At 40.1% G+C, this 17,640-nt stretch overlaps 1 protein-coding gene across 1 annotated transcript in view; it reads right to left on the reverse strand.

The window, feature by feature from the left end:
- Positions 1 to 17,640, reverse strand: part of FBXL5 (F-box and leucine rich repeat protein 5) — a 33,975-nt gene extending 16,335 nt beyond the window's left edge. Inside the window, exons 1-5 of the mRNA XM_058023992.1 lie at positions 17,515 to 17,640; positions 5,869 to 6,084; positions 4,091 to 4,186; positions 3,121 to 3,304; positions 691 to 873 (exon numbers count right to left, since the gene is read on the reverse strand). Coding sequence (XP_057879975.1) covers positions 691 to 873; positions 3,121 to 3,304; positions 4,091 to 4,186; positions 5,869 to 6,084; positions 17,515 to 17,640 — 805 coding nt within the window. The remainder of the gene's footprint in view (positions 1 to 690; positions 874 to 3,120; positions 3,305 to 4,090; positions 4,187 to 5,868; positions 6,085 to 17,514) is intronic.

Raw genomic sequence — 17,640 nt, forward strand, 5'->3', positions numbered from 1 at the left:
TAAGTGGCCTCACTGGAATACAGAGTATTTTGTCTATTTGAACAGGTACTTTTGCAAAGGTTATACTCCTCAATAGGAAATTCTAATTAACAGAAGAGTTTGAGGGAAAAAAGTTTTAAAAAAACACTTACTGCAGTAGAAATTACTGAAGTAATATACCATACCTAAAGAATCAATACTAAAACTAAACATTTATTCAGTTTTCTTTGAAGCTTAACTAGATTGTGAGGAAACATTAGAACTCTACTTATTTTAAACTTCCTCTCTGCAGTTATGCATTTCATTTTTACCTAGTAACCTAAGAAAATAATTTTACTGACATAAGTGTAACAGCAGTATTTATAATTCAAAACTCCTTAGATTATTTAATAATTCAGAAGTTGTATTAGTGAACATATTATCAGCATTCATACAAGCAAAAAAGGTGGGGTTTTACCTCAGTTTTCTAGGTAAGGTGGATGCAAAATGTGCTCAGGAGTTTCAATCAAGACAACTTCTAGTTTCTTAATTCTACAAGACTGATGTATATTTTGGGGATTTTTAACATTCAATCAAGTTTCAGGACACTATCCTTGTCAGAAAGGAAACACCTCACTTGCTCAGCTGCCAGGCTCAGCCTATACTAAAACACACTTTTTTTCAGGCCCAAAAATTCTGATAATTGATGTGCTTCCAATACATGGGACTTACCTCTGGCCCAGCGAACAGGGTAAAGATGTTTCCACAGAGATCCAGTTTTAGCCAACTGTGACCATTCAGTGCTTACTTGACTACACTGACATAACTCTTGGGGATTAAGGTAACTGAAAATGGTCACCATTACTTCAGGAGGGAGATTAGTAATATTTGTGGTGTGCCCTGTTACTTCGGTTTCTGAAATACAGAAAGCACGTGTTAATTGAAGCACAGCCTCACAGCTTTAAGAACAGCAGTGCAACTCACATTTTGACTTGAAAACCAAAAGTCAAAAAATGTGTCTGAAAAAATTTTAACAACTGTTAAAGATAGGTATTGGTTTGGCTTTAAAAAGCTTTCACTGTAATGAAACACCTTGAACAACAACAACAAATCAGGCTCAGTTTTCTGTTTGCCACTTTCTCATCTGGCTCATTCATTCAAAAAAAAAAAAAGTAAATTAATGCTACTCAACCACAGAAAGATGAAAGCCATACCTGCTATAAATGAAATGCTTTAAGAAAAATGCCTTCTGTTGCAGATGGTATCTGTACCTGGTCTGCCACATTCCCAGGAAACAGTACTAGCACGCAGAACCTACCAGCTGGGACCACTCTCGCTGGAAGCACTCAGCCTCTTGACTGGGACACAGAAAAGTTCATGCTCAACTCTTGGCACCTGCCTTCAATTTTATTTCTAGCTTTAGCTGCTTAGCATTGACAATTTTAACTTCTGAATGGTGATGAGCCATTCAGGCTGTAAAGTAATAAATACTAAGATGAGATAATGCTAAGTATTAGGTGAGAGACTAAAATTTGACCACTATAATTAATACTTCAATGGACAGCAGTAGGAACTATTTCCAACAGCTCTCCCTGATCACCATACTGCAAAGACAGCTGCAAACTATATAAAATAAAAAATTCAGAGCTTTGGTTAGTGAGGCCTTTGGCTGTTTTAAGAGATTTTTAATGGTTTTTTTCAGAAAAATTTGCTTGAAAAAAGTATTTCTAAAGGAGTTTCCAGGAGTACTTTGAAAGAGCAGGCTTTACTAATAGTGGAGTTTTACTTCTAAAGTGCCTAGAACTTTTACAGAGAGAGAAGCATTAGATTTTTGTTTTGCAAAGAAGCTCCAAAAGTGAGCATAATGTAAACTTTACCACGTCATAAGCTATTGCTACTTCAAAAAATATAATTAAATACAGTTTCACTTATGAATCAATGTATTTATTTGTACAACTAGCATGTTGCTGCATGAATTACAGAGAATTTTGCAGGAAAATACAGTTAAGCCTGCACAGGACTGCAAGCTATTTTACTTTCTTCTCTTTCTTAAAAATTAATGAAAAACACATATTCTCCTCTCCCAAAGCCTGAAACACAATGATTGCAGAATTACTGTCCCCAAACTGCTATTCCAGCTAGATTTAACAGCAAGTAATGCCACAAAGCTACATCTGTCACATTCATCTGTTAAGACTCAATAGTATTTCACAGAATGGACCATGATCTTTTCTGAAGGCTTCACCTGGAGGGCAGAAAACGACCAGTTGAGTAGTTCAGAGAAGTCAAGTTTTATCAAGAAAATCTGATACACAGTAATTAGTCAAGTTTTTCTAATGAGAGCAGCACATCTTATCAATATCACAATCTCAGCCCTTGAGAGCTCGCTCTACATATCAGACTCACACCAGCCTCACACTTTTGGTACATTAACTCCCCTTCCTTGTGGCATCAATTCTCTTCTGTTAAGAGAGAAAACTCTAAATACTGACAACTTAGGCTGATTCAGGAGTCATAAAATGAGCCTGAAGTCTACTTTAGTAGTTATTTATTCTAAGTTTCACCAGAAAAGGTAATTAGAGATAAATGCAAAGTAAGTACCCACTTTCAGAACACACATTTCCTCTCACTTATTCACATGCTGCACAGATTCATTCACTTGCATTACTCACAGATCCTTTCTCATTCCTGAGAGGCCCAGGAAAGTTAGGTAGAGGAGCTGGGAAGGTGAATGCTTTTAATCTGAAATATTGTCACTTGGGTAACTATTCTGTGTTATTAAAACATCAACAGAAAAAGCTTACAAAGCTTACAAACCAAGAAAGAAATGCAGAGTCTGGAAATAGAAAATATAATTTCAATGGAAGCATGAAATTAGAAGTTAATTACATTTTCCATCTGTTTATTGTATCAAATATTAATATGGGAGGGAAGAGAGAAGAAGACTGTTGACAACAGGTAAACAGTGAAGTACTATCTACCTTACAACCTGCCAAGATGCTCATATTAAACAACAAAGTTTCTGAAGTTTCAAAACTGGTTTGCAGATATGCCCATTCTATAAGAACTACTCTTTCTGCCCATCCATAACTAGGTACATCACTAGGTGTGTTTTTTAAATAAAAACTGCAGTTTGAAAGTTACTTTAATTAGATACTTCACCTTGATCTGCCTTCTCATCCACAGAATACTTAAAGACCTTCTGAAGCTCTTCTGCTTGATTCCACTTACTGAGACCTCTGAATTCTTCAGCCTCTTTCTGTGAGCAGTGCTGTGCAATTACTTTCTTCTTAATATCTTTCAGCTCTTCATAAGTGAAGTATTCCATCAACATTGGCTGAAAAACCTAACACAAAGGAAAAAGGGAAAAAAATCTGGTGCTGACAGAAATAGTCAATAATGCTACACAGATCTACCAAAACAGAATTTCCTGTTTCAAATTCTCTCAAAGACATGTAATGCCTTAAGGGAACCTAAGGACAGGACCATGGAAATTTTAAATTCTAATTCTCTCCTTTCTGACAGAACACAGCACAGTATCAGGCAAGTTGTTTTAATTGTTTTCCCCACCAGAATAAGGAAGGGATTAAAGTTGTTTAACCTATATAACTTATCAAGGTACTCACATGGAAGGCAAAGTGAAAAGGAAGAAAAACATGAGAAAAGACTTCTCATGGACAGACTTGACAAGATGCTTCCCAGTTTTTGGATACACATAAATCACCAGACTGGCAGTACTAGTCCGTGTTTCAAATATAGGTCAGAAGCTGTTTGGGAGTGTCAGTTTGAGTCATGAAGCACTGGTTTACAGGACGTCTCTTTTCTCATTTAAGTTCTGCTACATATCCATTTAAACCACTTGCTGCAAACAATCCTAGCCCCAATGGACTTCTGTTATCAATTTTTTTAAGAATTAGAATTTCAGCATAAACTTCCTATATTCTCAGTTTCAGAACATGTCACTTTTCAGTCAGAGTACTGAAAAATGACACCACAGTCTTGAATGTGAATCAGCATAGCAATAAAAACAGAGAACTGAAAAACCAATGAACCTCTGAGCCAGCTGTCCCTATTCAGTTATTCCAAACTCCAAGGAAGGTCTTCATCACATTTGAAGAAAATCTTTACCTACCTCCTCTTCCTCTTTCATATGAGGAAGGAAATCCCTGGTAAAGGCCTCCAATCTCTCCTTCAGCTGTTTGGCATAGTTTAGCTGTTCATATTCGTTCTGAGAAGAAAGCAAAGACTTAATGGTTACCCAATCTCATCCAGTCATCCAAGGATTGAACTGTCCAATAAAGCAGTGCTTCAAAGGAAAGCCCATTACGCCCTTCCCATGCATGCAGCAGGGTTGCCCTATTTCATGGTGAGAATGTGTTTACTTAATGATGCTGACACTGTACTGGCCTGTTAACAGGCAGAGCAAAGGTCCCATTTATTGTCTTAGCATACCTGAATTCATTTCTCTAATCCCATTTTTACTTTGAAGCAAAGACTGAAATCTGCCAATCTACAATCTCACACAAAGTTCAAAGTAGTAGGAGACTAATTTAAGTATTTGCATGGTTTGTATATAAAGTGTTCTACGATAAAACAGCTCTACTTGACCTTTTAACTGACGACATTTTACCTTAGTTATTCTAAAATTCTAACTTCCAAATTATAATCAAAATTTACAGTCAGGTTTGCTATATAGATTTTTACTTTGGAAATGGAAAGAACTCTTAAATAAAGATGTAACTGACTTGTAAACGTTCATCCAACCTCATGTATAAATCTGTTAAGAGTACTCTCTGAGTCACTAGTAAGAAGCTGGTTCTGAAATCTGCCCAGTAATTGCAACACACTGAAGTTCCTTCTAACTCTTTACTGTGAATGTTGTTTTTCTTTTCAAGCCTCTACAACATCAAGAAATCCTGACTATTACAGAGACAAGATTAAGCCATCAGTTTAAATTAGCCACTGAAGAAATCTGGTTTTGCACACTTAAGAAATCAAGTAACAGAATAACACTAGCATCCTACCAGAGAAGGTGAAACAAAGCCAAGTGTTCAATTTCCTTCTTTCCTCCATTTCCTGATTAGTTAATGGACACAAAACAAAATTTAAGATTTATTATGCATAGGGGAAAAATCATTTGTAGGGTTCCCAAGTCAAAATGAGGCTTAGACTGTAAAACTGAGTCAATCAACTCCATATTTAGTATTTTTCTTACTGATAATCTGTACCACACATACTAGAAATGTAATGTGGGATGTCAAACTGGAGACTATAGTTCTTACAGGGCAGGAAGGAGGAGATGAGTTGGGTACCCCAAGAGAAAGACATGGAAGAATTCAAGAAAAATTCTACTGGAGAAGAACTTAGAGATAAGTCACTGTCAAAAAAGCCAGATGCAGAAATAATATTTAGAGTTCTTTGATGACTAGACTACTAACAGGACTGCTGAGCCACAGATTACTGGAAGGAGTATATGAGTCACAGAATAAAACAATGCTGCTTTTTTCTGTAAGTCTGGGAATCATCTCCACTTGTGACAACAATCACAAAAAAAAAAGATCCTCAAGGTTTCCTAACTAATTAAGAAAACCCTATTATTTCTATAGCCAGGAACTTCTGAACAATTAGTCAAACAGTCTTTATATTTGAAACTTTCCTGCTATCTCTCCAAAACACCTCAAATTATATGGTGAAGACTGTCTGTCACAAAACACATCTCTGAAAAGACTTTTTACTAGAAACTTAGTAATTGTGGTGAATGGCAAAAGAATTTGTGTTTCGGACTAGAAATAAAAGTTTCTTCTTCCTCATTAGTTTCATTCATAACGAATATGAAGAAGAGCCAAGGCAAACTCATATGTAATCACAGCATGTTTTCCTCAGGTCACAAATCTCTCACAGCCTACTCACCTTGACATTCTTTAGCCCTTTCTCAAACAGGCTAAGCATCTCGGAGAGTTTGTTGTCCGAGTGCACGTTGTACACGGTCCGGCTGCGCTGCTGAAGCAAACCAATGATACACTCATTTTCAATCTGCTCGTGCATCTTAAATTCCTTGAATGTAGCATAAAGGGATTGCAGCAGAGCCCGAAAATCATTGTTGTTGGAGAAGTTGGTCTTGGAAAGCTAGGAAAAAGAAAAGTTCATAAAGAAACAATAAAAATCATGTCAAACTCAAATCCTTAGAACAGGCATCAGCTCCAAGGAATTCATCACTTCCCTTACTAATAAAAGGTAAACACCGTCAGTTTCTAACATAAAACAAAGCCATTAAAATCAAAGTTATATTTAAGCAACATAAACTAAATCTTGTGAAACACTGAGGTAAACAAATGTAGAAAGATTTCCTGGCAGAAGTCAATGCAATCTCCCCAGCCCAGCAGATCCCTGACAGGACCTTTCCCAATGCACATTTCTGTCCATACCAAAAAGCCATTTACAGACCCCTGAGCCCATCCTTAGGCATGTACTACCCATAGGGAACATTGACTCCTACCAGTGAATACAAACTACATTAGCTGCTGGAGAAGGTTCCCAATGGAGCAAAACCCAACAAATCAAGAGAGATCAAAATTCTAGGTAATACAGTAATGCCATTTTTACATGTGTACAGTTACCATCAGCAATAATACATTTAAAAACTGCATTTTTCTTCAGTGAAGGCAGAAAACCAGAGACTTTTCCATTCTTATGCTTCATTCCAAGTGCAGCTGAATCATAGCCTACAGCAGTAGTAGGCTACAAGACCAAGCACTCTAAAAGTAGACTGCAATTCAGAAAACAAGCTTCCACAATATTCAAAAGTGGCTTACCTACAAAGACTCTGGAATCTGAGTTTTACAAGAAATGGGAATCTGAGACATACATATTAGTTACATCAAAAACAACTACAAAGTGAGATATGCAAAACTTTTTTTCATTAAAAACCCCTAAATGTACTTACTCATTGTGACATTGCATTGCCACTTCGTGGCAGGCACCAGCAAAATGCAACTGAAACATGCTGGACACCTGCCAAATCCTTATGCAACTCCAAGTCAGCTGTGCGTACTGTACATGACATGCTGTACATATGAGCAAAATGACTCTCACTATGGAAAAAGAAAGTTACTTAGCCCCAGAAGTCAGAAAGCACAAGTGAGGCTTAAGAGCGGTTTTTAGTTTTTCTTTTTTTTCCAATACTCCTTAGACCAATTACTGACAGAAGTCAGAAAAAACTGATGTCTGTAACACACTGTTAGGATTTGAAGCATATGTTGTGCTGTATTCCTAATGGGGAAAGATTTTGGCTTCAAAGGCCATTTCAATCCCCCACTAGGCCCAGAGAACGCAGCCCTAGAAGCAGTGACACTTCATGAAACTGAGGGCTTGACTTTCTGCACTGAAAAGCAGAAGGCTGAGCCAGCACAGGCAAAGGGCACAGAAACAACTCCTCAGGACAGGCTCCTCGCCTCCCAGCACCTGTGGGTAACATCTCAATAACTAACTGGGGTTTCTCAGGTGCCATTTCCTTTGATTAATTAAGGACAGTGTTGATATAGTTCATTCTACCCATAAGGATCCACAAAGTGATTGAAGGCAATCTCCAAAGACCCTTTTCCCTCCAAGAATCCCACGTGCTCCCAAATGCTTAGCACTTTGATTGACTTAAAAAATGTAAACAAGACTGCTGAAGTGGGTAACAGGAAGGTTCCACAAATCTGCTGTATTCTGCTGTTTGCTTTAAAAACAAATCATGAAATTGTTTCTGATAAAAAACTAGAATCTTCTCATCATCTTGACTCAAAGCCTTTTCAAGACTCAAAATGTTCTGTTGAATCTACCTATTGTCATCCACAGATCAGGAATAAATAAATAATCTCTTTGTGCATGGAATTTAAGAACGCCTGTTAGAAATGGATTGTTGTAGAAGCCACTGTAGCATGAAGCACTTGTATATTCACCTCTGCTACTGAGGCTTCCAGCAGATATCCAACAGATTAGGACTTATGGAGAGGATATTGAAGCTCAGTAACTATACTTGAATCAGAAATCACTGCATTAAAAAGGTCAGCCAAAGCTGAGAACTGGCTTTTCAAAGGACATGTAGCCTAGCAACAAAGTCACTTGGTCAGACCTGTAATTTCATTACCAGGACTGATGAAGTCTCCTGATAGGGGACCAAGACTATTAACAGACAGCAGCTACTCCATTCCAAGGTCCACTTTTCACCAACTCTAACAAGGAAAACTAGTGCAGGACTTTAGCAGGGCAAGTAGAAAAATCCCACACCCCCAAATTCAAAGAGAGAATGGCAAGGAAGAGGAAATGGACTGTATAATGGATTTTTTTTGACTTATCAAAAATATAAAGCACGGCACATGTGAGAACCCTGAACAGGCTTAAAACACACAGCACTAAACCACAGCCCTCAGTGCTCAAGAAACTCGGGAACTTTCTGGGCTTGTGAAGACATTACAATTAAACAGCTGTACCTTACAGCACAACTGGTTTTGTGTTTGGAATGCAAACTCTAACTGAGAAGCAGTACCACGAGAGCAACGGTTTCAGTGGCTCCTGAAATTCAGAATTATTCACAACCCAAACAGCCTGAGCAACCATCCAAACAACACTCAGTCCTTTGGACTGCAATGTCTGTTTGAAACACTTCAGAGACTTATGGCTGATACAGGCATTGTCTAGAAGTAGCCAGGAGCTTTTAAATTTACTTTATTTATTAAACTTTTATTTAAAGAAAATAAATGATGCAATTAAAGCATAGCCATACTTGAAAAATCTCTGTAGCTCAGACAAGTATATGCCAGCTTTAGTTGAGTGTCCACCTTATTGGACTATAACAGAGCCATTAACATGGTCAAGGTGAATGTACAGACTTGTAGCAAACATTCATCTTTCCTTACTAAAACACACTGTTTAATTTTTGTGCTTTAAGAACAAGATACCAATCCTGGCAATACTAACAGCAATTGCTCTTTAGACAGTGCTTCACGTTCACAACACTCAACTGAAATAACTCCACCCTCAACTCTTGCATCTCCCTCATGGCTTTAGTGCTTTCATTAAAAAGAAGTGAAACTTTCTATCTGATGAAGACATAGACATGTCTATCCAAAATGTTGTGAATAAATAAGGAAGCTCAAAACTGCTAATTAAATAACCAAACAAAACACAGTATTTAACTTGGTTTCTGGAAGTGTTTTACACATGTGCCAACATGGAAAAATGTCTTCTTAGAAGAAGGAAATTAATTTTCCAGCAATGTTAGTTTACAGTGAGTAAATTGAAACAGTTTTTTCCTACTAACTATGCCAAAAATACATTTAAGTAGTGAAAAATGTTTCCTTCTTCCTTCCAAGCATACTATGAACCAACAAGGAGAAAGCAGCAAAGAGGAATAAAGAAAAAGTACACTGCTCTTATCAGACCAGCACAGCCATAAGCAAAGCTTATGCTGCATGCTAACATTCCCAGTTACAAGTATCTCTATTCCCAACTACAAGCTGGAAAACAACAAAAATTTGAGGAAGGAGAATAGGAGCAAAAAAATTTATTTTTCCACTCTCCCTACAGATTTCACTAATTTAAAATGGAATATTTTCTCAAGGTTAAAAAGTTTAATGTGGCTACAAATTCACAAGCTGCTTAATTTCAAATGAAATTTTTCGCTATAAGCACATGAATTGTGAACACCACTAACCTTAAAAATTCAGTCTGGAAGCTAAAAAATTGAAGGCATTTTTTCTTCCTGGTCTTCTTGATCAATTGTTCATTTTCATGTGTCATCCCAAGCTACATTTTTGAGAGGTCATTCCTCTATATTCTATTTTCTGTGTATAACCACATCAAGACAATCAGCTGATAGCCATAGGAGATGAAATAAAAGATATAATATTCCTGATAATCAATGTAGAGTGGAGTTCTACCACTAGTTAACTAATTAGATTTAAAACTAATTTAAAAATAATAAAATATTTTTCATTATGGAGCTGACAGACCATTCCGATTAAAAGAAAAAAGATATCACGATAATTATCAGGAAAGTTTTTCACCCACAAGGTGGCTGGGAACTGGAACAGGCTCCACAAGGAAGTGCTCACAACACCAAACCTGACAGAGTTCAAGAAGCTTTTGGACAACGCTGTCAGGCACATGGTGTGACTCTTGGGGTTGGGATTCTTGCACAAGGCCAAGAATTATTAGCTTAATGATCCTGATGGGTCCCTTCCAACTCAGAATACTCAGAATTATCCTATTCTACCATTCTATGAAAGAAACCAACTGATTTTTAGAATAAAATAGCACCAGGAGAAAAAAGGAGCAGGCATTACCAGCCAGCTGTATCTTTTCACTGTTACATTCTAAGATATTAGCACTCTGCACATGCAGTAGCACTAAAATTCAGAGGACAAACCTGGACTCTGCAAAGGCATTTATCTCAATTCCAGGCACAATAAAATGGAGGAACAAAATCTATAACAAGGTGTGCCTGTGTCAACAGCAAGAGCATGTGGTTTCATGTTATAGTTAATCTGCTGGAAATGAGGGCGTGGGCATGGAGCAGGAAACACACCGAGGGAGCTGCCCTGCCTCTGACTGCACATTCCTGCTGCTTCCCACAAGATGTGCTGGCAATCATGCAGCTGCACCATGAATCCCTCTGGTGAACTGATCCAGGGAGGAGCTCTGCCTTTTACTGGGTTCATTCCTCACCAGGCTGGAGCACTGGTAACACCCAGTTACAAGCCATGTCCTACTTAGGAACCCCCAAGAAGTTCAGCTGATATTGTCCCCAAGGAAGAACTCAGGTGCTGAGGTAGCCAAGCCAAGAGAATGGCTGTCCTCAGTGTCACCTCTCCTTGGCTTGCTCTTTATGTGAAACAGTAAGAGAATTAGCTAAACTGCTCCACACTCCCACCCCTTTATGTGCATGAAGCCTTAAACCAGGGGAGAAATCAGTTTTCCACCCTGGGCACTTTTCTTGGCAATGGGTCAACCCAAAATAATAGCAATTATTTAAGCAGGAAGGACAGAACGTGGCAGAACTCAACAAGAAATCCAAAGCTTTCCCATGCCCTTTTTTCTGATGTTGTCTTCTCAATGCCACCCCATCCTCTGTGTAATCTTCTAGCTGTTTTGCAGCATCACTAAAGTCTTGAAGTTGCTTTTTAAAAAATCCAACTACTCAAATAAAAAAACCCAAACCAAACAAAAAGCCCCACAAACCAAAACCAACCAAGAAAGAGCACAGAAGATTCAGGCACACAGAATTACAGAATTATTTTGTTTTCAAAGAACACTGGCAACAGGGAAGGTGAAACCTCATATTCTATTTTCAAAGGCTAAGATCAAGCTGATAAATGCCAAACATCAGCACAGTGAAAAAACCTCCTGTATTTCCATTTTCATTGGTTTCTTCCATATCAGTGTCTTGTACTATATCCACATCAATTTTGTCTAATGAACACCTATAGATGAGGTTTTGAATCATGAAGAGCATTTCACAATGAGATATGAATTACAACATGGGACTAACTCAACCAAGATTTTCAGTGATGCAATTGCTACAAATGTCAGATCCTCTTGGGGTTCACAGTAGAAAGCACAGCCCAAGATGCATTGATAAAATCAGCTAAGCCTCTTTCACCATGTGATTTCCACAGGCAGAAGCTCACCAAGGCTGGAAGAAAAAAGGATATCACCAGGTCTCTAGAGAAGAAACAAGCAAAAAAAATTTTAAAACCAATTAAAAAGCTACTAAATATATGAGCTACAAGGACCTTGAATGAAATCATGATGAACACTTGCAACTATGCTGTTATTTATCTACCTGTGTCACACTATTCTACATGCCATGGAAGACTTCTTTCCTGGTTTATACCCTCAAGGATACAGGTTCCTACTAAGACCTGCTCTTCTGGCCCTCTGCAAGGTCATACCTGAAGCCCCAGGAGTGAAATCTCCCACTGCAGCAACTCACAAAACAGAACCAGAGCAAAAATGTCTTTGCACCTCTGCACCAGTGTGACTCCACGTTCCTAACACAAAGGTGAACACGGGAAAAATTCACCACCCCAGCTCAATCCATCTTGGGCACTAACTGTGAAAGCAAAAAGCCAAGTCTCAACAATTACAACTTGCAGTATTTAATCAGTTAAAGCATATTCTAGGATAGCTGCACAAAACCTGTACTAACACTGATACACACCAATTACAGTTCCTCAGTCCCTGGATTTTTAGAAGACATCAGTTTCTTTCTTTCTTCTTTTTTTTTCTTGTAACACAGAACAGGAGAGAATAACTTGTTGCAAAAAGGACAAAGGTGGGTTGTTACTGCTCTCCAGAGCAGACTGGGAGAGAGGATGAAAAATCAGAGCAGTATGTGAAAGGTGAAGAGAAAACTTTTTTCATATAATGCTGGGGCAAAAATAGTTCATAAGCAATTACTTGGGAGAAAAAACTGCTACCATGTCTGGCAGGCAAAAAAAGATATAAAAGAATCTGCTAAGCAAGAAAAAATAGGTGTTTTGATAGACAAAATTAAATAAACAATGAGAGGGTAGCAACAAGTGCTGGAAGTGTCCAGAAAAAAAAAGTGAAATTGCTATACAGCTCTGAAAAACCTCAAGAAAGATAACTGGTACAGCTCCTGATGAAACAGACATAGACAACAAATTGCCCCTCTGTCCCTGGATGCTAATGAGGAGATTTAATTTCCTTCTATCAATGAAGGAATTTCCTTCCATCTTTTGCCTGCAGTGAAAGCACAGTCTGCCTAAGTTTGCAGATCTACCAGGACTAAACACCTCAAGCAGCTCTTTCTTCCCAAACATAGGTGAAGGCAGATGCTCAATGCTACAGCACATTAATTGGGAATAACCAAAAACTATGAATTTCTAAACACACACTTATTTGAAGCAACACTGGAAAATGAATGGCAGTGTACTGAAATATTGAAAAGGGATTTCAAAAGGAGAAAAAAGCTTTACCAACTTTTTTATTAGAAACACAGATACACTTATCTTCTCAGAACATGCATTTTCTGCTCTCAAGGGCATCAAGGGAAAAACATTTCACTTTGAAACAGCAAGTCCTAAGTTAATTGGTTGAATTTTTCAGATTTCAGTCCCCATGGCTGCCAGAAAAAGCATGATCTTGATGTGCTTATATAACGACCCGTCCAATGCTTTACAATGCCAAATCCACTCAATTCTGAGTATTTTTCACTTCTAAACGTTTCATCACACTACAGATGACACAAAAAAATCACGAATTTAACATATGAAAACATTTCATTCTATTCAGCAGAAGCCAAAGGTAAGTGCAGGTAACTTGAACAAAGCATTTAGACTTCAAGAGGACAGAGAACAGAGATTATAAGAGAAGAAAAATGATACTTTAGGTCAACTATCTAACAGGAAAGGCAGATGACAACAGAAAAAAATAATGTCTTCTTTGCTCAAATCTACATGAAAAAATTAACTAGGAAAAATATTAACAGCAATTAATTTTAGCAAAGAGTCAGAAGTGTAGACTAGAAAAGAAAAATACTAGTTAAATATTTATGCAAGTTGAATGCATTCAAGTCACCAGAATATGACAAAATTGATCTAAATTTCCAGGAAGAACTAGCCAAAGCAATTACTGAACCATGAGAAATAACTGCAGAGGTCTTTTGTAGAAAGATGAGGTCACTGGAGACTGGAGTCAGGCAAACAAAAGAAGGACCTTAGATCCTTTTGCTGGAGCACCCAAAGGTTTCACAACAAAGCTGAGCTGTTAAAGCAGCTGTTCCCTCCTGCCATGGTTCATCTTGTTCCCTCCCATACTGACAACCTGGTTCTGGAGCTTGTTTGACCTCTTACTGAGCCAGTTTTACTGAATCACCTTTCGCTTCAGTTGCCCAGATGAACTAGCTGCTCATCAAGCAGCCAGACAAGCATGAAGGATATCATCAGCAATTAACCCTTCCAGCAGCAGCCAGTTATTACAGCCACTCAGCCACAGGATGAATCCACACCAGTTTGGAGAGGCAGACACAAGGAGGTGAGAACAACCAACCAAACACCAGTACCTTCATTACAGCATTTACGAGTGCAACATTTTATGTACTCCCAAAGCACCCTAAACTTGCTGGGCAATTCTGTACCACAAAGATTTGAAAACAAGCTCTGGCTGCAGTGACTCCACAAGCCAGCAGAAGTTTGAAATCCCATACTGGAAGACATGGTGTCTTGTTTCTGGGGAAGGCCTAGCCAAAATTTAAGTGCAGTCTGTAGGTAGACCAGTCTGCTACTTTAGTAGTCCCAATCTTGAAGCTATAAGAAGTAATAACTGGCCAGCACAGATTTGTTTAGAGAAAAGAATCTGACTTCCTTTTGATAAGACAACCAAACCACCTAAAAGAAAAATGATACATGTTACAGATCATGATCTCTCTAAGGTTTTTGGTATTGTTTTGCCTTACAGCAAAGTAACTGAGCCTGCAGGAATTCACAGGGCAGCTCAAACACTTGCAAACAGTGCTCTCAAGCCCAAGCTACCAGTCTCCAGCCAAACCAAAATGGGATTTTCATTACCAGCTGAAATCTGTGTTTCATTTGTGACAGATACAATGCTTTCAGACACAGCTAGGAAAGCTGGTATTACACAAGCGGCACATTCTCGAGTGCAGAAAACACAAGACCATAATGCGACAACAGAGACTGGACATCAGCACGCTGACTGGGACCAGTGCACAGTGCTCCATACAGGACAGGAGCCTAATGACAAAAATGAAAGGGAATTTGAGCATCAGTCCTCAGAGCAGTATGGGATTAGAGGAGCACAAAGCAAATACACTGCTGTTAAAAAAAGAACTGCAGAACAACAAATCTGCTCTCCTCGACACCAGTGCTGTCCCGTTGTGCACAAGATTTCAGGCAAGCGCAGACATAATCAGGCTGAGGTTTCACAGCAGCTTCAGTCAATGCAGCTGCTGTCTGTCACAGTCCCACTCCCTGCCTCCCACTGGCCTCACTACCGATCTGACCAGGGCTTGCTGGCAGCACTACATCAACAGAAAACCTACCCTGCTTCAGAAAAAAAATGTTTTCTGCCAGTCTGGAGCCTGAGTCACCTCAAGCACTGATGGGAGCCAGAGAGGCAGGCAATCACAACAGCAGCAGTCACATAGCTTAAACTGTTAGAGAATGGCAGCTTAGTTCTGACAAAAGCAACAAGTACACTGGGGTACAGCGAGCCGGACCCACGTGATGGAGGAGAATGAATCCGTTTGCTTAAGCTAAGATGGAGGACAGGGCTACAACTGCAGATCAACACAAGATCCTTCTGCAAACGGAGAACGGTTCACTAGAGATGGGAAAACAGAATCTGCTCTATTTGTAGCAAAGATGACGTCAGGCATCAGGACAAGCATTTCAGTTATAAAGACTGCCTGCTGTAGCACTCCACTGCCTACAGGGGGGACATCCTCACAGCACTTGAAGAATTTTCTCATCATCAGAGTAGGAGATAGATTTGGCAACAGTGTGGATCTCCTTATTAAACGTAATCCTAATTACTCACATTATCCAAGTCCAGGGCAGTGTATACAATACAGGTAAAAAAGTCATTTAGGAATGCAGCAAAGGTACAGGGAGATCTTCGCTAGCAACAGCTAAAAAAAGTAGAATAAGTTTCCTAAAGCACTAAACAGCTTAAAGGTCCAGTTTACTGTTCTGTCTCACATGAAGTCCCGGGAGAACAAAATAAACTGTGTATCTCTGTCCTAAAGGATCATTTAAGTGCCTACGTACTTTATCCATCAGAAACAATGTAATTGTTCTCCTGAGAAGCAAAGATGGACGAGCCCATTTCACCCTCACTAACATTCGGGGGAATTTACCACATTCAGACACTAGCAGCAACTATATTACAGCATAAAGGGAACCTGATGAACACAGGTAACACGTAATTCACAAAATCAAAGAACCCTCAAGGTCAAACTAAACTTACCAAGAGCATGGCTTTGGAGATTACAATTGCCATATAAGCAGAACTACAGACTTACCTAATTGCAGCATCTCAATCACACAAGAAAGAAATGCAAATACTGGGAGCTTTGCTGGTGCAAAGCTGACATTATAAAAAGTCACAGGCATGGCACACACCCCAAGTTCTGCAACAGGGTTAAAGGATGTAAACCTGAACACTTTAAAAAAGTGCCATTCCTTCCTGTTTGCCCTTATTCAAAAGAAAGGGGGAGCAAGAAAATTCCTGTATAAAAACTGTTAGAAAATGAAAGGCTATGAACATTACAAACTGGATAGTTTTAATAAAATTTTTCAATACTCAGGAAAACCAGTAATTGCTCCCCAGGAAGCTTTATCAGGCATGGTAAATTTGGTCAAAACTTTGTGGGAGGCTCAATAAAAGTGACAAAAATGCCTCTCTAGGAACAGAACCCAAGAAACTACAAGATCTGGATGTTTAAATGAAACCTGTTTAGCTCTGTCAATAACACACTAAAACAGCTACCTGGAGTCAGTGGGGGTGTTTGTTTTCATTCAAATAAATCCATTCTGTTCCAATAGCACAAATTTTTCTGCCACCACAGATTAAGTTAATTGCAAATGTACTCTCAACTAAAAGGCAAAGTGAAAGAAACTACACAAGGTCTCCCCTTCTCCTGCCCCCAGACCCTGTGGTCAGCCTGCACAGTTAGCAAATCCTGCAAAAAACAGCTGTAGGTTTTCTTTAACCTGTTAGCAAATGGAAGAGGCACACGAAAGGATGCGGTGAATCGCAGAGCAGTGCAAGGTGCCATGAGGAAATCGGGAAGCATGAGCTCTCCCATGCTGCTGGCAGCAGTAACCCATTGTAACTGCCTCTCATGGAACTCCACCGTTCATTTCAATCTCTCTGGCCAATCTGGCTCTCCCAAACAGCCATTTATGCCCGGAGATGGGAGGCAAAACTTCTTGCAGTAGGAGTGCCGGCTGTGAAGTATTTGCCCAAAACCCTCCCACAACACTCAAAGCTGCTGCAGGGAAGTCTGCCTTTCAGGTGACACACCAGCCTTGATTACTTAACTACTCTGATGCAAGAATAAAAATTACCTTTGTCCACGAGCCAAATTACTTCTATTAAAAATAAAAGCACATACCTAGGGTACCTTTACACCAGCGACCAGCAGAACGCTGTGCACAGACCCCAAGCACGGTCCCGTGCCCCGCCTGAGTGCAAGCACGGCAAGCACGGCCGGGCCGCGCTGCCCGCGCAGGGAGCGCCAGGCCCGGGGCGGCTCAGCCGGGCTGCCCGGGCGGGGGGCGCTCCCTGCGCGGCACCGCCGCCCCTCCGCGCCGGGCCCGGCGGGACACGGCTCCCGGCAGGGCAGCGAGGGCAGCCCCAGCCCTGCGCGGCCGGGGAGCGGCACCGGCGGCCCGTGAGGGGCTCAGGAGCCCCGCGGCAGCGCAGGGCAGAAGTTACCGGCGGGGCCGGGGCGCTGACAGCTGCGCACTCCCCAAACCCTCCCGCCCGCCCCGGGGCAGCGGTTCGGGGGCCGTCCCGGCCCGTTACCTTGTCGCAATAGAGCCCGACGAGCTGCTTCATGCGCCAGTGCGGGGCGGAGAACACGTCCACCTCCTCGGGGAAGGGAGCCATGTTCTCCCCATGGAGCCGCGCCGCGAACGGCGGCGCGAGCAT

Source organism: Melospiza georgiana, chromosome 5, assembly GCF_028018845.1.
Source record: "Melospiza georgiana isolate bMelGeo1 chromosome 5, bMelGeo1.pri, whole genome shotgun sequence".
NCBI classification, from domain to species: domain Eukaryota; kingdom Metazoa; phylum Chordata; class Aves; order Passeriformes; family Passerellidae; genus Melospiza; species Melospiza georgiana.